The sequence below is a fragment of the Pseudopipra pipra genome, chromosome W, assembly GCF_036250125.1.
Source record: "Pseudopipra pipra isolate bDixPip1 chromosome W, bDixPip1.hap1, whole genome shotgun sequence".
In the NCBI taxonomy this organism is placed as follows: Eukaryota; Metazoa; Chordata; class Aves; order Passeriformes; family Pipridae; genus Pseudopipra; species Pseudopipra pipra.
This window is the reverse complement of record NC_087580.1, coordinates 45650817-45676667: the sequence shown is the minus strand read 5'-3', so window position 1 is coordinate 45676667 and position 25851 is coordinate 45650817. Positions and strand designations below refer to the sequence as shown.

The 25851-nt window shown below is 44.2% G+C and overlaps 1 protein-coding gene and 1 long non-coding RNA gene across 2 annotated transcripts in view; both read left to right on the top strand.

Moving 5' to 3' along the window:
- Positions 1-2886: 2886 nt before the first annotated feature.
- LOC135405083 (uncharacterized) lies at positions 2887-5719 on the top strand. The gene is made up of 3 exons (XR_010425730.1): positions 2887-2969; positions 4207-4409; positions 5621-5719. It is a non-coding gene; the product is annotated as an uncharacterized LOC135405083 (long non-coding RNA).
- A 2132-nt stretch (positions 5720-7851) lies between these two features.
- The window catches only part of LOC135405122 (cyclin-dependent kinase 7), a 39072-nt gene continuing 21072 nt past the window's right edge, over positions 7852-25851 (top strand). Inside the window, exons 1-5 of the mRNA XM_064639828.1 lie at positions 7852-7970; positions 8117-8176; positions 12727-12760; positions 14503-14570; positions 16949-17017. Of these exons, the coding sequence (XP_064495898.1) occupies positions 7911-7970; positions 8117-8176; positions 12727-12760; positions 14503-14570; positions 16949-17017 (291 nt within the window). The 5' untranslated portion in view covers positions 7852-7910. The remainder of the gene's footprint in view (positions 7971-8116; positions 8177-12726; positions 12761-14502; positions 14571-16948; positions 17018-25851) is intronic.

Genomic DNA, 25851 nt, shown 5'->3' with positions numbered 1-25851 from the left:
ACTTCCTTGGAATTATTTTGTTACCTTTTGGGCTTAAAAGGGTGTCTCCAAAAACATGGAAATTCCTGTCCCCAACATGGAAATTCTTTGGAGAAGGAGTTTGGGACTTTAGACTCAAAAGAATCACAGAATGGTTTGGCTTGGAAGGGATCTAAAAGGTCGTCTTATCCAAGTCCCTGGACATGGACAGTGACATCTTTTACTAATTGAGGTTACTCACACTCCCTGACCTTGGACAAATGCAGGGATTGGACATCCACTTCTCTGGAAACCTCTTCTAGTTCTTGCCACTCTTATTGTTAAATCTTTACTCCTATTATCCAATATAAAACTCTTTTAGTTCAAAGCCACTGCCCCATGTTCTGCCACTACAGGCCTTGGTAAAAAGTATCCCTGTGATTTCCTTAGACGATGAGCACGACATTTTCATCTGCAAAAACTTTAGTGAGTGCCCAGAGATCTCCCAAGATGGGCTTTGTCTCAAGCACATGATCACTAGAGAGGGGCTAAGGAGCTGTGGCCTCAATGGTGTGGATACTGAGGACAGTACAGGTGTCTCAGTTTAAAGAGACTGGAATGTTTGCTAAGGAGGATGCGTTATGAGATAGACCAAACTCCTCTCTCTCAGCAATTGTAAATCCAAAATTAAGAGGCTCCAATCAAGGAAGTATGGAAAAAAGGAAGAAATAACAACTCTTTATTAAAATATATATGTATGTTGGCAAAGACAGTAACAGAACACAAAAACAACTAGGCAATAATCCTGTACCCAAAAGTCCCCTTCAAAAAGGAAACAGTCCTAATACTTTTCTGTCCTCTAGCACGGTTCTAATCACGGTTGGCAGGGGGCGCTGTTGGATCACTGGAGGTGCAGAGCCTGCAGTGCTCTGTGGTTGCCTGCAAGGGGCGCTGTTGGGCTCTGGCAGTCACCGCGTGGGGTCTCGGATCACGGGAGAAGCCGAAGTGGGGGGCTCCCCCCACCAAGGGGGGAAAAGGGAAGAAAGGGAAAGAAGGGCAGTCCACTTCCCATGGAACTCACTGCTGTCCTTGGCTGGCAGGGCTCAAGACTCCTGTTTTTCTCCCAACGAGCACAAACTCTCCAATGAAATCACAGAAGGTTCGGGCTGGAGGCAGGGGCAGCGTGCAGGCAAGCTGAGTGATCAGAAATGACCAGGTTGAGAGCAAGAAAAACGGCCTCAAAGCTTTTCCAAATGCACACAGACTCCCCGTTTCCGTTCGAGTAGAGAAACCAAATTGTTCTCCCGTTTGTGAGAAGGGCAGCAGCAAAAACCCCTCCTCCCTCCCTCCAGTCTTAGATGGGCCATTAGCCTGGAATGCAGTTTTTGCCAGCCAGTTCTTTTGTACAGTCAATCGCCCCTTCCCCCTCTCCCACAGCGGGGCAGGGGATAGGAAAAAAATCCTGCTTGAGTTTTTTGAACAAGCCAATCTATGACAACAGGATAGCCCTCAGAGGGCTTGAAGGGAGGATTTAGAGATGGTGGATCCTTTTGTCATAGCAGAAAAGAGCATGAGAAAGAAAAGAATTAATGCCAAGTGCAGTTGGGGAGGTCCAGAGTGGACATGAGGAAAAAGGAATTTCACTCCATGGAAAATGCTGTGCTGCAAGACATCACCCAGAAGGAGTCTGGATGAGCCCAAGGCCTTGTGTGCCCAGGAAGAGCCAGGGAGGATGGAGAGATGTCAGTGCAAGAAGGTGCCAGCGAGGTGGGGCAGTCGGGGGGATGACGACAGCCTGCAGGGAAAGGGGCAGGGCATGGACACTGTAGGACAGCCTGGGCTGGAGAGAAGAGAGGGATGGGGAGAAGTTGAAAGGCCCTGACAGAGCCACCTTCTCCAAGCCTTTGGCCATGGCTACTGTCTGTGCTCATCACCATGGGTAGCAAGATGGCGGCCGCCACCAGGGCGATGCAGGTAAAGGTGACCTCGGGACAGCAGAGAGGTGAGGCAGCCTTGAGGACACGCAGCCGGAGCGGTCAGTGTGCTTGGGGAGAGGCGTGCGGTGTTGTCCATGGGTGTCGCAGGTGCTGTGATAGCAGAGGGTGCAGCGCTGGCCGGTAGCTCCTTCCTATGCTGTCCCTCTCCAAGGTGAAAGCATTTTGTACAGGCAGAACGTAGAGATCGCGGTTCCATCTGCTAGAGCTTTATGGAACCACAGGATGGTGTGGGTTGGAAGGGGCCTTAAAGGTCACCTCGTTCCAACCCCCCTGTTGTAGGCAGGGACACCTTCCACTATCCCAGGTTGCTCAAAGGTCTGTGTAATCTGGCCTTGGACACTTCCAGGGATGGGGCAGCCAGAGCTTCTTGGGCAACCTGTGGCTGTGCCTCATCACCCTCACAGTAAATAATTTCTCCATTATATCTAGTGTAAATCTACATTCTTTGGGTTGTAAGGCCCCCCCAGAGCCTTCTTTTTTCCAGGCTGAACAACCCCAGGTCTCTCATAGAGACCTCTCCTCAGGTGCTCCAGCCCTCTGTTCTTTATGGTCCTGCTCTGGACTCACTCCAGCAAGTCTTGTTTTGGGGACCCCAGAGTTGGGTGCAGCACTCCAGATGGGATCTCACCAGAGCAGATTGCATTGTGATTGCATTTATGCAACAGCAGTGACTGTTTCTGCACACACTGATGTTGCTGTGAGAAAAGGAAGATAACACCTGTAAGTGGTCTGGACATCAGAGTGCAGGAATACCTTTAAAAGTGAAATTTACTGGGGTAAACTTAAACCTTTAAGAAGTAGTAAGTGTATCAGAGTAGTAGTGCAGAGAGCAGCAGTATAGTGTGGTTGTTTGATACATTGTACATTCCATTTTATTATTTTGAAGGTAACTGGCTTCTAGAAATATATTTTGTGCTTCTTGTTTCTCCCACTACCTTGCTTCGTCCTAAGTAGTCAAGCCACATAGTCCGTTAATTAAGTTCCCTGACAGAAAAAGTGGTCCCAGACCTAAAAGTATTTCATGCATGGATACAGCTTGTGCCACATTTCTTTACATGGACTGTTTTATATAGGAACCAGCACACAATTTTTCTCTTTCAACTTTCTAACTCAACTGATTTGGAGCAGGATTTTTGAAACATGCTTGGTTTACTTTGAAGGCAACTCTTTGTCTCTTTAAAGACTCTGTACGAATCTGTGTACACATATAATGCATGCATGTCTTTATTCCTTGATCAAGACAGATTCACAAAGGTTTCCAGTGCTGCTTTTCTACTTTTATATGTATAAAAGTCACATTTTTCCAAATACTAATATTTACCTGAAATAACTGTGCTCAAGTCAGTTTGAAGCAGCTTTAGATATTCAGTGATATTTGCAGAAATGATGTTGCATTTTCCTCATCTTTTCTTAGTTGAAGTGTAATGTCTGCTGTATTTTCAAAACGTGATTACAGCTGGGAGAGCCATCTCACTCCACATTTTAGAAATATTTCCTCATGTTACTAATTAATGCTGAGGAAAAAAATAATTTCATTGCAATCTTTGCCATTAACTTTTATACCTGTATCTATGTTGATATTTATGGTATTCCCAATACTGTTATATTTAAACCTCAGATATATATTAGCAATATGTTGTTTTAGTAGTCCTTTGGGATCAACAAAGCATCTGAAATGAAAGCAGGATATGTCTTAATATTGACTGCTGATGCCTGATACTTGGTGGTCATTCTGCACGTCACTAACAAAATTTGATATGGTGCCATTTTTTAATATTAAAGATGGGTACAGCACTGCATTGCATGTTATGGTCTGCTGTTGTGGTTGTAAGCTTATCTTTTTGTAAGTTTCTACCTTTTTTGACTTGTCTGTCTTTACAGTTGTCATAAACCAAAAGTGATCTTATTTGGCTTAGTTATCTCTCTACATAATTGCTCACAAACATACATTATAGTACTTTATGCTTTTTCTCCAAGTACAGCTTCCAAGTGAAAAAGCCATTGTTAGGGTATATGCTGATGTATGTTCTGTTTCTATATCAGTGTTTCTGCCACTCAAACATGCTTTATTTTACTGTCAGAATGTTTAGATTCTGCACTTGATGCATTTAACAACAATAAAACCAGGTTGTGAGAAGAAGAGTGACTTAATTCTTCTAAGATTTTCCAGCACTGGTATCTTTTATTGGTTGCTTATTAATTTTACAGACTGGTAGTATTTCTGTAAATGATTTTGCAATCTGGGTTTCAGTACAGGAATCTCTACAACCAAATGTGCCATCTCTCCATGCTTCAAAAGCACAAACGTCTGTAGGAGGCAGATCACCAGCATTTCAAAATATTTCACCTGTTAGTAGAGTATGAGGTACACCAGACACTTCTGAATTAGCGAGAATCTTACCTCAGAAATACAGAAGGAAACAAATGTCAGATGAAGAGATTGAATATATTCAAGTAAGTTTTCTTCTTTAGTTTAATTCTACACCTTCTTCTATGGTATTACATTCTAATTATTGGGAAGTGTACTGCTCTGATCTTTCATGGCTTTGATGCACAATACCCAAGTTACAAATTCTTAAAACAGAAGGCACCCAACTCTCACTGATTAGTAGCTTGTGTTATTGTTGAGCAGAGAGATGTGGACTTAGACATGCAGGTAAGCTAGCGACAGTCATAGCCTATGTTAATCACCATCACTACCTGCTTTATAATAGTTGTTTAATATGTAATTTGACTGTGCTGGACACAAGCACAGGAGTCTGTTCTTAGAGCAGCAAAGGCTATTATCAGGTAATCAAAGTCCAAAATATTTCTCAAACTAGTTTTCTAAGTTCCGTATTAGTAAATGAGCTTGTATTTCTGGTAGCAAAAAATTTTATTAAATTTGATATAAGTATTTTCTGCAATATTTGCAAATATGGCATTGTACATGAAAGGTAAGAAAAGTCTGCTTCTTCTGTAAGAATTCTTAGCTGTAAATACTGAATGCACAAAATATACAGAATTTGTGAAGTGATTGTGAATTTGAAATGAAAAGATGCTTACAAAGCTTTGTTAAATGATAAGGACACGTACAGCATAATGATGTTAGTAGAGAAAATCAGTTTTCCTGAAAGTATGTGGGTAGGCTGCATCAGTGTAGCAGAAATAAAATCAATTATTTCTGATAATAATACACTTGACCTCCAGCATAAAGTTTCTTAACAGTGAGTTAAGTTGTAAAATAATTTGGTTGGGAAGATAATGAACTGAATAACTTTCTAGTTTCTCATAAAGGTTGTAATGGCTCACCTTGGTTTTTTTTTTACTTTGCACTTTGGAATGTGGGCAGTGAGAGTAATTTTAAAACTTGTGTTCACTACCATTGTGTTTGTTGGACCTTTCTAGGGTAAGACTCAGGTCTCTTTAGAGAGGGAGAAGTGGAAGCAGCTGTAACTGTGGGTTGCATGTGTTAATTTTTTTTTATTTTCCTTTGAAAAAAAATTGAACTGTTATTGGCATATGCTGATATTTGACACTGTTCGTGTTCTTATACAGATAAAAAAAATCAATGTTTTAATCAGAAATTAAAACTAGAACTCAGTCTACAGTAGCGCAAAAGAGGATTTGATCTCAGTTCTACATTCAATAGAATTGAAATTTAACTGTATGCTTTTCTTCTACAGCGTGGAGGTCCAGAATAAGTGTAGAAGATAGTTTGCTGGCCACTGCTGAAGAATGAAGTACTATATTCACAATAAAGGCATTTCCTTAATATTAAAAAATATTGTATACTAATAGCTTTAATAAAAACCCATATGATGGGTGAGAAGGTTGACACAACACATAAGATACCAATTTGTGACTGAGAAGGATTTTCTGTTGATGGGTAACTAGCAATTGAATATATATGATGTCTGCACCATTAAAATATTTTTCTAATTAGCCATTTGCAAAGTCAACAATTTAGCAGTCATTTTATTTTTCTACTGATTGAGATCACAAAATGACAGAACGGATAAAGTTGGAAGGGACCACAGTGGGTCATCTGGTCCAACCTCTCTGCTCAAGCAGGGTCATCCCAGAGTACATGGCACAGGATTGTGTACAGACAGTTCTTGAATATCTCCAGTGAGGGAGACTCCACAACCACTCTGGGCAGTCTGTTCAGTGTGCGGTCACTCACACAATAAAGTTCTTCCTTGTATTCAGGTGGAACTTCTGCACATCAGTTTCTTGCCTGTCACCGCTTGTCTTATTGCTCAGCACCACCAAGAAGAGCCTGGATCCATCCTCTTAACACCTTCCCTTCAAATACTTGCATACATTGATGAGGTCCCCTCTCAGTCCTCTCTTCTTAAGGCCGAACAAGTCCAGTTCCCTCAGCCTTTCCTCACAAGAGAGATGCTCCAGTTTCCCTTATCGCCTTTGTAACCCTCTTCTGGACCTGCTCCAGGAGCTCCATGTCTCGCTTGTTCTGAGGAGTCCAGAACTGGACACAGCACTCCAGGTGAAGCCTCACCAGGGCTGAGTAGAGGGGCAGGATCAGCTCCCTTGACCTGCTGGCAATGCTCTTCCTAATGCACCTCAGGATACCATTCGCCTTCCTGGCCATAAGGCCTCACAGCTGACTCATGGACAGCTCGCTGTCCACCAGGACCCCTAGGTCCTTCTCCACAGAGCTGCTTCCCAGCAGATCAACCCCAGCCTGTGCTGGTGCAGGGGGTTATTCCTCCCCAGGTGCAGGACCTGCACTTGCCCTTGTTGAATTTCAGACAGTTCTTCTCTGCCCATCTCTCCAACCTGTCAAGGTCCTTATGAAGGGCAGTACAGCCCTCTGGGGTATTGGCCACTCCTCCCAGCTTTGTGTCATCAGGGAACTTGCTGAGGAGGCATCTGTCCCCTCATCCAAGTCATGGGTGAACAAGTTAAACAATACTGGGCCCAGTATTGAAGCTTGGGGGACACCACTAGTGACAGGCCTCCAGCTAGACCCTGTGCCACTGATTATGATCCCCTGGGATCTGCTGTCCACCTCACTGTCCACTCATCCAGCTCAAACTTCCTGAGTTTGCCTATGAGGATGTTGTGAGAGACAGTGTCTAAGTGCTGAAGTTGAGGTAGACAATACCCACTGCTCTCCCCTCATCCATCTAGGTAGAGAGTGCTTCATCGCAGAAAGCAATCAGGTTGGTCAAGCATGACTTTAGTGAGCCCATGCTGACTACTCCTGATCACCTTCTTGTCCTCCATGTAGATACAGATGGCCTCCAGAATGAGGTGCTCAATCACCTTTCCAGGGATTGAGGTGAGGCTGACTCACCAGGATATTTCACTGGGAATGATTTTACAGGCAGGAAAGGGACACTGATGTACTCTTGGAGATGATGGCTGTTCTTCACAGAGTAACTTAGTAAAGAACAGAAAAGTTTAGGCAGGTAGGGAAATTAATTTTCAAATGAGAAATTTCTCAGTAAGTATTTACCTCTGATAGCTACTGAATGGTAGTTTTAAGAACTATATTGTAAATAATTGCTCATAAGGAAGATGTTTTAAGAGTATAATTAAGATTTTCCAGTAAAATCTAATAAAGTGGCTGAGAGCACTCCTTCTAGACAATAATAATGGGTTTATTGCGTAACGAAAGTTCTCTCTCTATGCAGAGAGTATGCGGAGTTTTCTCCGAAAGCAGACCTGAGACTGGGATCAAAACAGAAGCAACTTCTGGGACAACCTGTTGACTGTTTCAGCAGGCATGTACAGTGACAAGCCCAAAGTATTCCCGAGAGGACTGCCGGACTCCTACCGGAATGGTGGCGCGTCCGCCCCATCCGCGGCCGGGGCGGGCGCAGGGGGCGGGGCGGGGACCGGAAGCGGCGCGGCCGCGGGGTCAAAGCACCGCTCCGGATCCCCCAATCTCGGTGATTCTTTGATCTCGTGGGTTGTTCACCGCTCGCGCTGCGGATTTCGCCGGCAATGGATGCGCGGGAGCGCGCCAAGCGCTACGAGAAGCTCGACTTCCTGGGGGAGGGGCAGGTGAGCAGCCCGTGTGGCCGCCCGGCCTCGGCGGGAGCGGGGCACGGGCGGGCCTGCGGAGTGCGTGGGGGCCTCCCCTCACACGGCGCGTCAGCCCTGCTCACGGCAGCATCTCTCTCCCCCGCTCTCTCTCTCTCTCTCGCTAGTTCGCCACTGTCTATAAGGCCAGGGACAAGACCAATAACCGAATCGTGGCTATTAAGAAGGTGAGTGTCAGAGTGTCACCAAGGGTCTGGTTCCTCTTGATCAGCATAACGACTTTTTTTTTTTTTAACCGCCTTAATGGGTAGTGGGATAATATGCATTTTTGTTTCCAGAGTGTTTGGTTTAAATGATCTAGTTCACGTGTCTGTAATGCCCACTCCACCCTGGAAGAGAGAGTGGCTTTGCTATGTTTTTGAAACGTTGTATGACCTGTAACTGGAATTTCTGGTTATTTGTTAGGTATATTCCAAAAAAACCCCAAACACCAAGCAATGCACACACATTTCCAAACTGTAGACTTTACTAGACCACGATAGTGGCTTTTTAAAATTTATTTTAAATCTTTCCTCATGCTGTGCCTAATTTCCTTCAGTCCATAGTGTTCTGATTAAGTTCCTTAGAACTTAGAGAATCATATAATATGCTGAGTTGGAAGGGACCCTGCAGAGGACCATCCCCAGGAATCACACCATGTTCCTGAGAGCATTGTCCAAACGCTTCTTGTACTCTGTCAGGCTTGGTGCTGTGACCACTTCCCTGGGGAGCCTGTTCCAGTGCCCAACCACCCTCTGGGTGAAGAACCTTTTCCTGATATCTAACCTAAACCTCCCATGACTCCATTTCATGCTGTTTCCTTGAGTTCTGTCACTGGTCAAGAGAGTGAAGAGATCAGTATTTGCCCCTCCACTGCCCCTCATGAGGATGTTGAAGACTCCAATGAGGTTTCCCCTCAGTCTCCTCTTCTCCAGGCTGAACAGACCAAGTGACCTCAACTGCTCCTCATACAGCTTCCCCTCAAGGCCCTTCACCATCTTCATTGCCCTCCCTTGGATGCTCTCTAACAGCTTAATATCTTTCTTATATTGTGGTACCCAAAACTGCCACAATATTCAAGGTGAGGCTGCCCCAGTGCAGAGCAGAGCAGGACAATCCCCTCCCTCAACCAGCTGGCGATGCTTTGTCTGATGCCTCCCAGGACATGGTTGGCCCTCCTGGCTGCCAGGGCACTGCTGACTCATATTCAACTTGCCGTCAACCAGGACCCCCAGGTTCATTTCCACGGCACTGCTTTCCAGCATCTCATTCCCCAGTCTGCACATACATCTGGGGTTGCCCCATCCCAGGTGCAGAATCCAACACTTGACCTTGTTCAGCTTCATACAGTTGGTGATTGCCCATCTCTCTAATTTGTCGAGGTCTCTCTGCGGGGCCTGCCTGCCCTCGAGGGAGTCAACAGCTCCTCTCAGTTTAGTGTCACCAGCAAACTTAGTATTCCTTATGTTCTGTGTCCAAGTTGTTATGAAGATGTTGAAGAGAAATGGACCAAGGATGGAGCCCTCTGGAACCCCACTAGTGAATGGATGTTACACCATTCACTATTACCCTCTGAGCCCAACCCGTGAACCAGATGTTCAACCATCTTGTAACATGGTCATCCAGCTGTATACTGGACACTTTGTCCAAAATACTGTGGGAGACAATATCAAAAGCTTTGCTGAAATCCAAAAAGATTACATCAACTGGCTTTCCTTGATCAACTAGATGGGTTACCTTGTCATAGAAGGAAATCAGGTTTAACAAGCAGGACTTTCCTCTCATAAAGCCGTGCTGGCTGTGACCAGTGACTGCATTATCTTTCAGGTGTTTTTCAGTACTTCCCAGAATAATGTTTTCCATAACTTTACCAGGCACTGAAGAGAGACTGACAGGCCTGTACTTTCCAGGGCCCTTTTTGCCCTTCTTGAAAATTGGGAAATTGTTTGCTAACTTCCAGTCAGCTGGGACCTCTCTGTAATTCCCAAGACAGCTAAAAAATAATTGAGGGAGGTTGTGCAATGATATCAACCAGCTCTCTGAGGATTCTGGGATGAATCCCATCAGGCCCCATACATTTGTAGGCATCCAGCTGGAGCGGCAGATCCCACGCAAGTTCAGAGACAACTTGGAGTTGATCATTCTCACAGTCATGGGTCTCCATCTCAGGGCACTGAAACCCCCTTGGTCCATCATCCATGTTGAAGACAGAGGTACAGAAAGCGTTAAACACCTCTGCCTTGTCCCTGTCCCTGTTTGTGAGGTGGCCATCCTCATCCTGTAACAGGCTGGTGATATTTCTATACTGCCAGTTATCATTAATGTATTTGAAAGAACTCTTTTTATTGTCCCCCACATTTCTGGCAGCTTCAACTCCAGCTGAGCTTTGGCAGCACCAATTTTCTCCCCACAGTGGCAAGCAGCATCTCTGAATTCTTCCCGTGTCACTTGACTTTGCTTCCACTGGGCGTATACACCTTTCCTTTTTGCCTTATTTCCAAGAGAAGATTCCGACTCAGCCAAGCCAGCCTTCTGCCTTGCCTGCTTGATTTCCGACATTTGGGAATTGCTGCTCCTGTGCCCTACGGAGGTGAAGTTTAAAAAGTGACCAGCACTGATGGACCTCAGCACGGGCAAAAACATTTTCTCAGGAGACTTTCCTAATTCCATGAGCAGCCTGAAGTCCACTCTCCTTCATGTCCAGAGTTGAGGTTTTGCTGGCACTTTTGTTCCTGTCAACAGCGATTTTAAACTCAATCCCTTTGTGGTTGCTGTGGCCAAGATGGCCACCAATCTCCAGTTTGCTCACAAGATCCACTCTGTGAACAAACAGCAGATCAAGGAGGGCATCTTTCTGAGTCAGCTCCCTTAGGACTTGTTCCATAAAGTCATCATCCAGTTTTTTTAGGAATTTTCTGGCCCAGGTTGTACCAGGTGTGTGATGCTCTCAGTTAATTTCTGGCAAGTTGAAGTCCCCCATAAGGACCGGGGCAGTTGACTTGGAATTGTACTTAGTTCCTCCAAGAATAATTCATCAGTGTCATCATTCTGGCCGGGAGGTCTGTAGCAGATTCCCACAATGACATCCACATTATATGTTGGCCCGTTGATTCTTTCCCAGAGGCTCTCAACTGTGCCACTGCCCACTGTGAGCTCCATACATTCTAACACTTCTATTACATACAGTGCCACCTCTCCGCCTCTTCTGCCCTGCCTATTCCTCCTGAAGAGCCTGTAACCATCCAGCAGGGCACTCCAGTCTCAGAATTCATCCCACCAGGTTTCACTTATGTGAGTGATGTCAAATCTTTGGGACTGGGATGAATCTTCAAAGTCCTCTTGTTTGTTCCTCATGCTGGGCACATTAGTGTAGAACATTTGAGGTGTGGTACTTTGTGGCCAACACCTTGTGAAGCATATTGAGGGATGCCCTTAGTGCTCATTTCTTCAAGTTTTGGCACACCATCCCATGGCTCATCACTGGCCTGTGAGGCTGGTCTTGTCCATTTCCCCCTTCCAAGCTTGTTTAAAGTTCTGTTAGTGAGCCTCACTAACTCCTGTGTTAGAACTCTCTGTCCCCTTTGAGATAGGTGCATCCCATCAGGTATCAGTAGACGAGGTGTTGAGTAGATCATCCCATACTCAAAGAACCAAAAATTTTTGTGATTACACCAGCCTCAGAGTCATGCATTGACTTGATGGATCTGCCTATTCCTATCAATATTATTCCTTGTTACCAAAAGGATCAAGAAAATCACTACCTCTGCTCTTGATCCTGCAACCAATCATTCCAGGGCCCTGAAGTCTCTTTTGATTGCCCTCGGACTTCTCTTTTTTATTTCATTGCTGCCAGTTTGAACAACCAATAATGGATAGTAATCAGAAAGCCTAACTAGACTTGAGAGTTTTCCAGTAATGTCTCTTACCCATATGGTAGTTTTCTGATAAAATATGAAAGTGATCTTGGATCTGCAACATACTTGTTTGGATACAAATGATGAAAATGTTTATGTTGTCATAAAATGTTTCACTTGTTACTATCTGAAGGGATTGCAGGAAGTTTTTGTATTAAAAATGAGTCTTCAACTATGCTTTGTGAAGGATAAAAATGCACATTACAGCACTTTTTTTAGTTAAAGACCCTACTTTACTCAACAAGTTGAATTGTATCAATAGTAAGTAATTTTGTTTAATGCGCATTGTGATACTTCTGTTGTATGGTTGCTACTGGTAGCAGCTGTTGTGAAAAGCATTCTTGGTTTTATCAGAATATTTTCTTTACTTTTGTCATCGGGAAATATCCGTGGTGGGATTCTGGACTTGAAATTTCAGGGCAGTAGATGATTGAGGCAGAAGGACTGCCCAGTTTACAGCCCAAGCTTACAGACTATGCTAATTTTACTAGAATCATTCTAAGCTCTCATTTCTCCCTGAGAAGAAACTCATTAGCGATATAATAAAACTTTGTGGCTACAAAGCATTTTATGCTGTCAGTTTGCATTATGTCTGCTTTCAGTGCCATCATGGCTATTTTTAAGCTTTTGTAAAAACTAATGCTGTAAGAACAGTTATTTTTTTAAGGAAAAAACCCACAAAACAATTAAAAGCAACCTAGCTGGTAAAAGTGCTTCATTATACTGAAACTCATTCTGTCCTACAAGAGTAATACTAAAGAATGTGTTCCCCACTGTTGGGGCAGATGTCTTACTCTTATATAATATGAAACATTTATTTTCAGATTAAACTGGGGCATAGATCGGAAGCTAAAGATGGTGAGTTTTAAAACAAATTCTTGCTGTAGAAGCTGTGCTTTGTTTGCTTTGTTTTTGTAAATTGATACATTAATTTCACATACCATACCTTGGCTAGGAAAAATGAGCTCAGTGACCAGTGTAAGGCTTAGTAGAGGATTGCTTTGCAAACTGCAGGGACAGACAAAAGATACCTGCATGCATGGTATATATCTAAATATGAGTATATAACTGCTTAGCTTCTCAATTTTAGTGGAATATAGACATGAATCTAGCATAGAATAATAACAACAGCACCAGCACTGAGTTTAGAATACCTCTTTGTATTAATGCATCTCTTAAATTTTTAAGATGGGTGAGAGTATTTGCGTCTGTTTTCTTTGTTCTATTAAAGCCAAGATCTTAAAACTTTTGTCTCTGTATGGGTTTGTTTGATGTTCAGCACTGTAGAGCGTATGCTCTGATCAGCCACTTGCTTCTAGGCGTGGATATTACAAATCAAAACTCACTAATCTTGGTCTTCTTTTACAGCTTGTGTGGTGTAGTAGAATTTTGTTTCTGTGCAGGCTGCTGTCCCTCCGGGATCCTGTATCAGGTCACCAGCTTTTCAGTGAACAATCTTTGCTATCAACTCTCCAGTTCCATTCTATGGAAAAAAAACTTCTAAACTCATCACAGAGTCTCACAGTTGAGCTGGCTGCCCAAGAGTCGTGATCCACCTGGCCTTCAGTGGGCTAATGGCCCTTAGGGACAGTTATTGCTTTGGCCTGTATAGTGTCTAGCTGTAGTTGACAGATGTTATCGAAAATAATGATTATATCTGCTTTCCCTGTGTTATAACATGGCATGCTTCTTTTTTTTTTTTTGTCATCTAAGGCTTTGCCCACCCAAAAGCAGCCATTGTCAACTTGATTCCAAAATAGGTAATTAAAATAGGCAAAGCAGGAGTGTAAAGGAATCCATGTAGCTTTGCCCAAAACTGTCGATGCCAGAAATTAGCATTGAATTTTATCCTAGGTTTTAGGAGAACACTGGTTTTTAGCTCATGTGCAGCTAAATCTTCCTGTATGACATACCTGTCAGATTTCATACAAGCACTTTTCAAGGAGAAATTTGTACCCTGCAGGAATCATGGTTTGACGCAGTGCAATCAGTGTGACTGCCAAAGTGCACCATTTACCCCCATCGTCCCCTGATTTTTCCTTTGTAAAATCTGGCTATGAAAAGATTCAAGCAAGGGCGAGCAGGTTTTGGTCAATTACCTTTTATGCCTTATTTATGCAACAGATGCCTTGTGTTATTAAACAGTGCTGTGTCAAAAAGAAATTTATTCATGAGCTTTGTCAGTATGCCTTCCTCTGAAAGTGAGATACGTTGAAGAACTGATATTTGCAAGATAAAACTTCTTTAAAATAAAAGCAAGCCTTCCAGTACCATGTAAAAGGTGATCTTTTTTTTTCCCTAGGCTTTTGCTAGAACTTTCCCTTTTTGCCAAAAGGGAGATTTGTTGCTTCATAATCTAAACTGGATTACTGTGGTGTAAAATGTATGTGCTGTGGAAGAAAATGTATGCCCACTTTTATTCTGCAGCAATTTACTTACTTATGGCAATGTACTTGTTATTTAACAAATTGTTGAGTGGTGAGAATGTAATTTGTAGTAGTAAATAGTCAGTGAGTAACAGAACGAGAGGTTTATTTGGAGCTTAATCCAAAGTTTTTCATTTTGTTCTTTCATCTTCTTTTTTCTTCCCATCAATGTAGGAATCAACAGGACAGCCCTCAGGGAAATAAAGCTGTTACAGGAGCTAAGCTATCCAAATATTATTGGTGTAAGTAAAATGAATGCTCCTTCTAGAATCAGTCCTCAAATATTTTTGGTACAGGTTCAGACTGAAAATCAGAAGTAGTTGGGTCATGGAGCTGTTACTTAATGTTATTTAAGGTTTTTTCCCAGCCCAAGGTAGGCAGTACAACAATTATAATGGCAAAATGCCAATTTCAATAACAAAGGCAAAGTAGTTTTTTTTAATCCTTTCACTTTTCAACCTGGGGCTGTGTGGATATTAATGGTGGGAAGAATTGTGGAAATTTAGATTACCTGACTTTGCATCTCTCTGATAGAATTGCAAATGAATGCAGTGCTGAATTTACCTGATCATTTGCTTCATATGGAACTGGAGACAGTCAAAAAGCAGGCTTTCATAAGAATCATAGAATCATAGAATCAGTTGGGTTGGAAGGGACCTCCGAGATCATCAAGTCCAACCCTTGATCCACTACCACTGAGGTTACTAGACCATGGCACTAAGTGCCACATCCAGTCTCTTTTTAAAAATCTCCAGGGATGGAGAATCCACTACTTCCCTGGGCAGCCCATTCCAATGTCTGATCACCCTCTCTGTAAAGAAATTCTTTCTAATATCTAACCTAAACCTCCCCTGGCACAACTTGAGACCATGCCCTCTTGTCTTGCTGATAGTTGCCTGGGAAAAGAGACCAACCCCCACCTGGCTACAACCTCCTTTCAGGTAGTTGTAGAGAGTGATGAGGTCTCCCCTGAGCCTCCTCTTCTTCAGGCTGAACAGCCCCAGCTCCCTCAGCCTCTCCTCATAGGACTTGTGCTCAAGTCCCTTCACCAGCCCAGTTGCCCTCCTCTGGACCTGCTCCAGGACCTCAATATCCTTCCTGAACTGAGGGGCCCAGAACTGGACACAGTACTCCAGGTGTGGCTGGAGAAATGGTAAAGGGAAGATCATGTGGCTTATTAGGCTTTAGCACACAGATATGATGTTTAAAATCTCTGTTGGAAGGAGTAAAATCAGTATCGTTTCAGTTGCATTTTGATAGATTGACAGCTACAGGTATTCAACTGGAGCTAAAGATATTTTACAGTTAGCTCATAGCAATAATTACAAGGTCTTCCATAAATATTAGACCAAATATGAATTTTCCAGATACTTTAACTCTTTCAGAGTGGAAGTATCATTTTCTTCTGGATTGTGAACTTATTTTCAAAGGGGTTGCTTTAGCTATTGAAGTTAGAGAATATGCAGGGAAGGACAACTAGAATGGCAAAGGGATGGAGCATCTTCTTTATGAAAAAGTCAGGGATTCCTCACTCTGGAAAGGAAAAGGCTGGGAATGGGGAGGTCTACAAAACTGAGGTGGTAGATGGAGTCCATGCAGAGCTGGTATTTCCAAACCCTGTAGCACTAGAAATAAGAGATGTGTTTAAAACATATTTGCAGCGGGAGTGGAAATTGTACTGCTTGATTCAGTGTGTAATGAATTTCTAGACTCTGTTGACTGGGGCATTGTAGAAGCAAATAACATCAACAGTTCAAAAAGGAGTTAGGCAAATTTATGATCAGCAGTTCCGTAAGCAGGTACTAAAGGCAATAGACAATGTTGTGCCCCCTTAGTAGTCCTGACAAAACTTCTGTGGATGTTGGGAGCGCAAGGGGCACAGTTGCTGTTGTTATGGACTGTTTAAACGACTGTGTTGCAATTGGGCAGTTCACATGGCCATCACACTTAGGAATAAGCTGCGCCATGGAGCTCATACCTTCCACAGCTTGAAGGTTGAATACCAGGCTAGCTAATCTCTTGTTTTCACTCAGCATCAAGCTTGTGTTATCTCAAACTAAAAACTGATTCTGTCATTACAAAACTTCATCCTAAGAAAGGGCTGTTTGGATATTCTCCAAAGAGTTTTATTTTTGCTGGAAAGCTTGCTACAAAGATGAATACACACCTAAGAATATCTGAAAGGAAGTTAATAAGCCTAACACTTAATACTTACATGAAGCAGATACCCAGAGTTGAATCCATGGGCAAACTTAGTCATGTACTCAATAAAGAGTAGAAGTTTTGTAGAACAGTGAAGTTTGGGGAGAGGACAAGGTGTGCATTACACTATCTGTTGTAGTGTAAGATAAAGTTAATTCTTTCTCTTTTTTCCTATCTCCAGGGAGGAGGGGCAATTGTGGTGTAAAATGTTATTACCATACTTAAAGGGGATTTTTTTCTGAGTTTTTGAAGACTGAGTTAAGAAGCTGAACTGAGTAAGAATTTTTGTGTTGCAAATCAAAACACTTAAACCAGTTCTCAAAAAGCTGAAAATCCACATGCAGTCTACAGTGGTGTTGAATTTCAGAAAACTGGAAGCATGAGAACATGCTTAATCATAGTGTATTTTGCTTTGCAGCTCATAGATGTATTTGGACACAAGTCCAATATTAGCTTGGTGTTTGATTTTATGGAAACGGATCTAGAGGTAAGATTTTTTTAAAGACTTTTTTTTTTCAGTATCTTAGATGGTTTGTGAAAATGCTATTTTATCAGGCTTATATTTGCCCATATTAGAAAGGTGACTTTGATTATGTTAGTTGATGAAGACTGTGTCTTAATAGTAGTTTGAGTAATTTCAGTTTTTGTGAGTTCTTGTTTGATTAGTTCCTTTACTTTTAAATACTTGTCATTATGATCTTCGAGAAACACATTGTGTTTACTATGTTAGTTTTCTGTGACTCCAGTCAGAGCACAGAACCTCAGTCATAGATCAGCTTCTTGGAATGCAATTGCTAAACATAATATCAAACATGTTCAGGTAAGTGTGCTACTGAAATATACCAAGTGATGAGCTGGTATTAAAATTGCATATACCTGAAACATTTTTTTCAAATGTAGCAATGCTAGGTAATTGCAAATCAATATCTTACAGATGTTTCATTCTCCAAGACCAAAAATCCCTTTGTCTTTGCCTAAGTCTTTGTATAAGACATTTTGATGTGAGAATCTTAATTTTTGGAAGACTGTCCTAGACAGCAATGCATGACAGATCTGCGTATGCACACAAGATATCTACTCTGAACTGAAATTAATGTAGTTGTTAAGCTAGCTCATTATATATATGCTGCTAAGAACTGGGGGTAGCATTTGAATTATTAAAAGGAAATACTGACAGGCTTGCTAAAACCTGGATGAATGCAAGACTTGAAAAGGTTAGATCAGGTTTGTGCTAATAGATGTTAGTAAAGAGTAACTTTTAGAGGATTTATGCTGTTTACATAGTAACTATGCAACATTTAGAGCTGAAGAAGATCAGTATACAAAGAAGAATGAAATGCTCTTGTACTACATGATGCTCTGGTACATGAAGCATTTAAACTGTATTGTGATATCACTCAGGCTGCCATTGGGACTGCGGCCTGTTGTGATTAAGCATTGTAGCATACATGAAATTTGGCAGGTGGGCATGGGGTCTTCCGCCCCCCTGACATGCTGCACGGGTGGGCGCGCGGCCCCAGGTGGCCCCCGGGCGCCCGTGGGGCGGCCACCGACAGGGAGAAAGGAGAGGGGGAGCTTCACTGGTGGGGACTGCACCCTCGTGGGAGAGGAGAGAGGGAGCCTAGGAGCACACAGAGGTTTGGCCGTCCAGTTTGGGGGAGGGGGGGGATGTCGGGCAGGCTGTGGGGGTCCTCAGACTGGCAGGAGGGCAGGCGGGGCAGTCTCGTATGGAGTGTATGGTGTGTCGCAGGTGAGCAGTGCGTGGGAAGATCTGTGGTAACACGGTGGGGGGAGGATAAGGTCAGGGTGGATAGTGGGTTCTTCTGGGGGATTGGGGGGTCTCGGCCGGGCTGGGGCCTTGAGAGATATCCGAGCCCCGGGTGGGTGCAGGGGCTGGAACGGTTTGGTTTTGGCTCACTTGCGGCTGCTGCCCAGGTTCGGTATGTTCCTGGGTATCTCCCTGAGCCTGAGTATAGATGGGTGGCAGAAAAGTAGGGGATGAAAGGCTTGCCCTAACTGTTTTAGTGGGAAAGAAGCTGTATCGGGACGAAGTTGGGATGTTATTTTTTGGTCTGTGTTTGGCCCTAGCCACCTGCAGAAGTTTATGGTTCCTCCTGCCAAGTCTTCTGATAAAGCAGTGAACTTGGCCTTGGAAGGAGAACTTCTGTGTAAACTGTTTTAATTGGTCTGTTGTGATTGGTCAATTGCTCATCAAGGGCATTTGGAGGACAAAGTGATGAGTAGGTGATGAAGGCACTCCCCCAGCCTCAATTGAGAAAGACCCCCCACAATTCACTGCGCCTGCGTGAGGGAATTTCCAAAGTGCTCACGCATGCGCAGGAGGGGTGCACTTACATAACCAAGGGGGTGGGATTGAGAACCCCTGATGGGGCAGTACTGGCCACACCTCCCCGGGGCAGGTGCTCTCAATAAACTTTATAAAGGCAGACACGTTTCCTGAGGGGGGCCGGCTCTTCACGATGGACCAAGTTGCTTTTAGCGGGGGCGCCTGCTTGAAGTGGGAGCCTGCCACCCCTCCGGAACACGCAGCTGCTGCAGAGAGACTTCATTATTGGTTAGGATGGGTAAGACTTGCTTAGAGGTGACACCTGGGTGAGTATGGGGGGGGAACCTTCTTTCTAGGGTCTTTTATGCACTTTTTCCTCCGCCCTAATCCTTTTCCCTCAGGCACCTGTTTTTCCCCTTTTCCCTGTTTGCCACCTTTCCTAATAAATAGCTATTTTTTGCCAACTAGCAACGGTGTTTAGTTTATTCACGTTCCAGAATCCCTCGAACCTGTTTTTCCCTGATATATTAACCCCTCCCTGTTACAGAAGCCTGTGTACCCCTATGCGGTTGCGAGCTACGCTGGCGATGGTACATGCCTTCGGCAGGGTCTCCCATGCCAGACAGGTCAAGACCATAGGCTCAGATATAATATGTCCATGGGCAGGATGGGCTCACTAGCCTTCTGGCTGTCATCCTAGGAGAAGGACAACTCTAACTCCAAACCCGGGCAGATGGAAATCGTTTAACCCTGTAAGGCCATCCATCTAAGAGAAGGATACTCTAAGCAAACCTACGTCCTGAGGACCTCTCTGCCACTGTCCAAGCTCGCTCAGCCCTGGCTGATGAACCTTAGGATTAAAGGGTTCTGTGCATACTGCGTCTCACCTAAAAAAATCCATTGTGCAGGCTCGAGGGTGATATCCACATTTGTAAAGCCCTGTAGCGACAGGCGAGGGTCGAAACAGCAGGTGAAAGGTGCACTGGAACCCGCAGACCCAACCCTGCATGCAGGCGGTTCAGGACATTGGTCGTTAGAGACTGACCAGAGATGACAGTCTCTTTGGGCAGCACCCTGAATGACCAAGCAGCCTTTTTCAAGGAGAGCACTGCTTGCTCCACTTGGAGAGGGGCCGAGAAAAGGTGGCCTAATCAAAGCCCATCTCCCCTTCACCCGGTTGGTTAACCGTGGCCGACAGGCATCTTCTACTAATGCGGTCACACAAAGAGCAAAAGACAAAGGCATACACCTGCCTCCAAAGGTGTACCCAAACTGACTCTCGCATGCTGGAACATCAGAACCATGCTTGATACTGCAGATAGTGGATGTCCTGAGCATCGCTCTGCCCTAATTGCCCACAAACTATCACGTCTCAACATCAACATTGCTGCTCTCAGTGAAGTTCGTCTCCACAAAGAAGGCAGCCTTAGAGAACAGGGTGCTGGTTACACATTCTTTTGGTCAGGTAAACCCGGAACCGGAAAGCATCTTTCAGGAGTTGGATTCATGATTAAAAACTCCATTGTTCCTTAACTCGAAAATCTACCAACAGGTCATTCTGATCGCATTATCTCCCTACTCCTTCCACTACACAACAAGCAACATGTTGTCCTCTTTAGTATATATGCCCCAACTCTCCAAACTGACCCTGCTGAAAAAGATAAATTTGACACTGACCTGTGCCACCTTACCCCAAAAGGTTCCTGCAGATGATAAGATCATTATCCTTGGTGATTTCAACGCCAGAGTAGGAAAGAACTTTGAAGCCTGGAAAGGAGTATTAGACAAGCAAGGTGCTAGAATTCTGTGCAGAGCAACAGCTCACCATTACAAATACTATCTTTCAGCAGAAAAATAGTCTGAAGACAACCTGGATGCATCCTAGATCTAAGCACTGGCATCTCATCGATTACGTCTTGGTGCGACGGAGAAATGTCCACCATACCCACGTGATGCCTAGTGCAGAATGCCAAACAGACTTGTGCACTGTAAACTTAACTTCAGTCTTAAGTTCAAACCTAAAAGGGGCAGTATCCCAAGGAGGAGACTCCAAGTTAACAATCTCCAATCAGCCACAGAGAGAGACAGATTCCAGGCAAATCTTTGAACTAGACTTGAAAATCATTCCATAGATTCTATAGATGCCTCTCCTGAAACACTTTGGAACAATATTAAAAACAGCATCCTGCAGTCCTCTGAAGAATCCTTAGGGTTCTCCTTCAAGAAAAACAAGGACTGGTTTGATGAAAACAATCAAGAGATCTAGGAACTGTTGAGGAAGAAGATATCTGCTCACCAAGCACACCTTGCACTGCCATCCTGTCACGTAAGGAAAGCAGCCTTTCGTCTTGCATGCAGCAAGCTCCAACAGAAACTCCGTGACATCCAGAACAAGTGGTGGATCAATCTAGCTGAAAAACCTCAATTATGCGCAGATACGGGTGATCACAGAGGGTTCTATGAGGCCTTGTAAACAGCATATGGGCCTACATACCAGGTCCAAAGCCCTCTACTCAGCACAGATGGTCAAACGCTCCTGACAGATAAAACCTCCATTCTGAATCGATGGTCTGAACACTTTCAGACTCTTTTCAGTACTAGCCGTGTAGTTCAAAACTCAGCAATTCAGTACATCACACAGCAACCGGTGAAGTATGAATTGGATATTGCCCCCACTCTGGGAGAAACTCTTAAAGCCATACAGCAGGTGAAAATTGGCAAGGCAGCTGGGGTTGATGGAATTCCACCTGAAATCTGGAAACATGGGGGCCAAGCACTCCATGCTAAATTTCACGAGTTTGTGGTGTGCTGCTGGGAACTAGGCGAACTACCATCAGACCTTCGTGATGCAGTCATCATCACTTTGTATAAGAAGAAAGGTATTAAATCGGATGGCTCAAATTACCGTGGTATTACTCTGCTCTCCATTGCTGGCAAAATCCTGGCAAGAATACTCTTGAACAGACTAATACCCGCTATAGCAGAAGGAATTCTACCTGAAAGCCAATGTGGTTTCAGAGCCAACAGGAGTACCACAGACATGGTATTTTTTCTCAGACAACTGCAAGAGAAGTGTAGGGAACAGAACAAAGGTATCTATGTAACCTTTGTTGACCTCACCAAGGCTTTCGATACTGTGAGCAGAAAAGGTCTATGGCAGATTTTGGAACGTTTAGGATGTCCCCCAAGTTCCTTAAAATGATCATCTCACTCCATGAGGATCAGCATGGCCAAGTCAGATATGGCTACGCACTTTCTGAGCCCTTTCCAATAACGAATGGTGTGAAACAAGGCTGCATTCTTGCACCAACCCTATTCACAGTCTTTTTCAGCATGATGCTACAATGGACCACGGCAGACCTCGATGATCAGGACGGTATCTACATTCAATACCGTACTGATGGAAGCCTATTCAACCTAAGGCGACTGAAGGCCCACACTAAGACCTTAAACCATCTTGTCCGGGAGCTGCTTTATGCTGATGGCACCGCCCTTGTCGCCCACACAGAAACAGCTCTGCAGCGTTTAACATCCTGCTTTGCAGATGCTGCCGAGCTCTTTGGGCTGGAAGTCAGCTTAAAGAAGACAGAAGTTCTCTATCAACCTGCACCTCAGGAAGTCTTCCATCATCCCCATATCACCATTGGCGAATCAGAGCTCAAATCAGTTCAGCAGTTTAATTACCTTGGTAGCCTCATCTCCTCGGATGGTAAGATTGATGGAGAGATAGACAACAGGTTAGCAAAGGCATATAGTGCCTTCGGAAAACTCCATAAAAGAGTTTGGCGAAATAAACACTTGAAGAAAAGTACCAAGATCAGTGTTTACAGAGCCATTGTGCTGTCTACTGTTTTATATGGATCCGAATTATGGGTCATCTACCGCCACCACCACCTGCGACTCCTAGAACGCTTCCATCAACACTGTCTCCGTACAATCCTAAACATCCACTGGTCGGATTATGTCACTAATACATCTGTTCTAGAACAAGCAGCAGTCGCAAGTATTGAGGCCATGTTGCTGAAAATACAGCTGTGTTGGGCAGGGCACGTCTCCAGGATGAAGGACCACCGCCTCCCTAAGATCGTGCTTTATGGTGAACTTGCCACCAGCTGCCACAAGAGAGGAGCCCCAAAGAAAAGATACAAGGACTCCCTGAAGCAACATCTAAGCCTTGGCCATATTGATCAACATAACTGGTCTACTCTGGCCTCCAATCGGGAGGTCTGGAGACACTATCTTTAGCACTGCTGATGCTTTTGAGAAAGCTCGCAGGATCACTCTTGAGGAGAATAGACAAGGCAGAAAGAATCGTGCCTTGCAGAATATACCACCTAAGGAGTCTTTCTGCTGTGCCTTTTGCAACTAGTCTTGTCTATCTTGTATTGGCCTTTTTAGCCACCAACACGCTTGTAACAAACGTGGGTAGAACCCTTCCCAAATCTTCGTTCGCGAAGCCTAGCCATGACTGACTGATGATACATGAAATTTGTGCAGTCTTAAGTCTCTTGTAAGTCTCAAACAGCTTAAAGTTTATGAAAGGCTATTACTGAACAGGAAAGTAGTATTAACAAGCAGGTTTTGAGGAATAGTAGAGAAAATGCTTTCAAACAGGGTGTTTGCATAGATTTTTAATGTTAAAAATTAAAGAATGTAGAAAACTTGTGTATTTTTTAAAATTTACTGAAGTGGCCATACCTCCTGGTCTTTGTGGAGATAGAAGAGGAAACTGTTGTAAATACAAAGATGAGTTGCTTAGGTTGCATTGAGAAAGAAGGAATAACTGGGAACATAATTTCAAGTTCAGTGACACATCATTTTTGTGTGTCTTGGTTTGAGACAATTTGGAGGGGTGGAGACCTCAGACAGAAGTCTTATCCCTCGGATTCAATACCCCTGGTTTCTCCAGTACAGAGACACGAAATACACTTGGATGTAAGTGAAAAAATACCTCTTTACCAAGAAGAAATGCTAATAACAATACTGATAAAACTGGTTTAAACCAACTGATGAGGAGAAACTTCCCAAACTCCGCCCACCAGGCCAAATGAAAATGGCAGCCAGCCTCCTCAACCTGGAAAAAACACACGTGGCCACAGGACAGAGACCAGATGGCCACCCCTCCGTATGTTTTGCCATCCCCACACCCAGAAAACCTGGCAGGAATGGTTTCACAGTCAGTGCTGGCAGGACATGGCGGATAGCTGGGATTTGATACCAGGAGGTGCTTGCATGGTGCTGGAGTGAGGCTGCAGTGCCAGTACAGGCAGTTGGAGCAGGGCTGTGGATACCCCAGGAGACTGGATGGACCCGCAAGACACCTGTTGGATCCACCAATGAGACTTGGTTGTTGCAATTTTGATGTTTGTTGGTCAAAGTGGTGGTTGTAGTCCTGATCTGTTAAGGTGGTGGTGAAAGCCCTGGGTGCTGAGGGAAGCCCTGAAACACAGAAACTAGTGGGGCTTGTTGAAAGCTTTAAATGAGATTGGAAGGGGTAAAGGGACAAGACCAGCCTCACAGGCCAGTGATAAACCATAGGATGGTGTGCCCAAACTTGAGGAAACAAGCACTAATGATATCTCTCAATCTGGTTCATGAGGTGTTGGCTACAATGCCAGAGATTTGATATCATTGGTGTAAGTGAAACCAGGTGGGATGAATTCTGAGACTGGAGTGCCCTGCTGGATGGTTACAGGCTCTTCAGGAGGAATAGGCAGGGCAGAAGAGGCGGAGAGGTGGCACTGTATGTAATAGAAGTGTTAGAATGTATGGAGCTCACAGTGGGCAGTGGCACAGTTGAGAGCCTCTGGGAAAGAATCAACGGGCCAACATATAATGTGGATGTCATTGTGGGAATCTGCTACAGACCTCCCGGCCAGAATGATGACACTGATGAATTATTCTTGGAGGAACTAAGTACAATTCCAAGTCAACTGCCCCGGTCCTTATGGGGGACTTCAACTTGCCAGAAATTAACTGAGAGCATCACACACCTGGTACAACCTGGGCCAGAAAATTCCTAAAAAAACTGGATGATGACTTTATGGAACAAGTCCTAAGGGAGCTGACTCAGAAAGATGCCCTCCTTGATCTGCTGTTTGTTCACAGAGTGGATCTTGTGAGCAAACTGGAGATTGGTGGCCATCTTGGCCACAGCAACCACAAAGGGATTGAGTTTAAAATCGCTGTTGACAGGAACAAAAGTGCCAGCAAAACCTCAACTCTGGACATGAAGGAGAGTGGACTTCAGGCTGCTCATGGAATTAGGAAAGTCTCCTGAGAAAATGTTTTTGCCCGTGCTGAGGTCCATCAGTGCTGGTCACTTTTTAAACTTCACCTCCGTAGGGCACAGGAGCAGCAATTCCCAAATGTCGGAAATCAAGCAGGCAAGGCAGAAGGCTGGCTTGGCTGAGTCGGAATCTTCTCTTGGAAATAAGGCAAAAAGGAAAGGTGTATACGCCCAGTGGAAGCAAAGTCAAGTGACACGGGAAGAATTCAGAGATGCTGCTTGCCACTGTGGGGAGAAAATTGGTGCTGCCAAAGCTCAGCTGGAGTTGAAGCTGCCAGAAATGTGGGGGACAATAAAAAGAGTTCTTTCAAATACATTAATGATAACTGGCAGTATAGAAATATCACCAGCCCGTTACAGGATGAGGATGGTCACCTCACAAACAGGGACAGGGACAAGGCAGAGGTGTTTAACGCTTTCCGTACCTCTGTCTTCAACATGGATGATGGACCAAGGGGGTTTCAGTGCCCTGAGCTGGAGACCCATGACTGTGAGAATGATCAACTCCAAGTTGTCTCTGAACTTGCGTAGAATCTGCTGCTCCAGCTGGATGCCTACAAATGTATGGGGCCTGATGGGATTCATCCCAGAATCCTCAGAGAGCTGGCTGATATCATTGCACAACCTCCCTCAATTATTTTTTAGCTGTCTTGGGAATTACAGAGAGGTCCCAGCTGACCTGGGAAGAGTTCCTGTAGGCTATCTGGGCTCTGGATTTCAATTTCTGATCTCCAGAATGGACCTA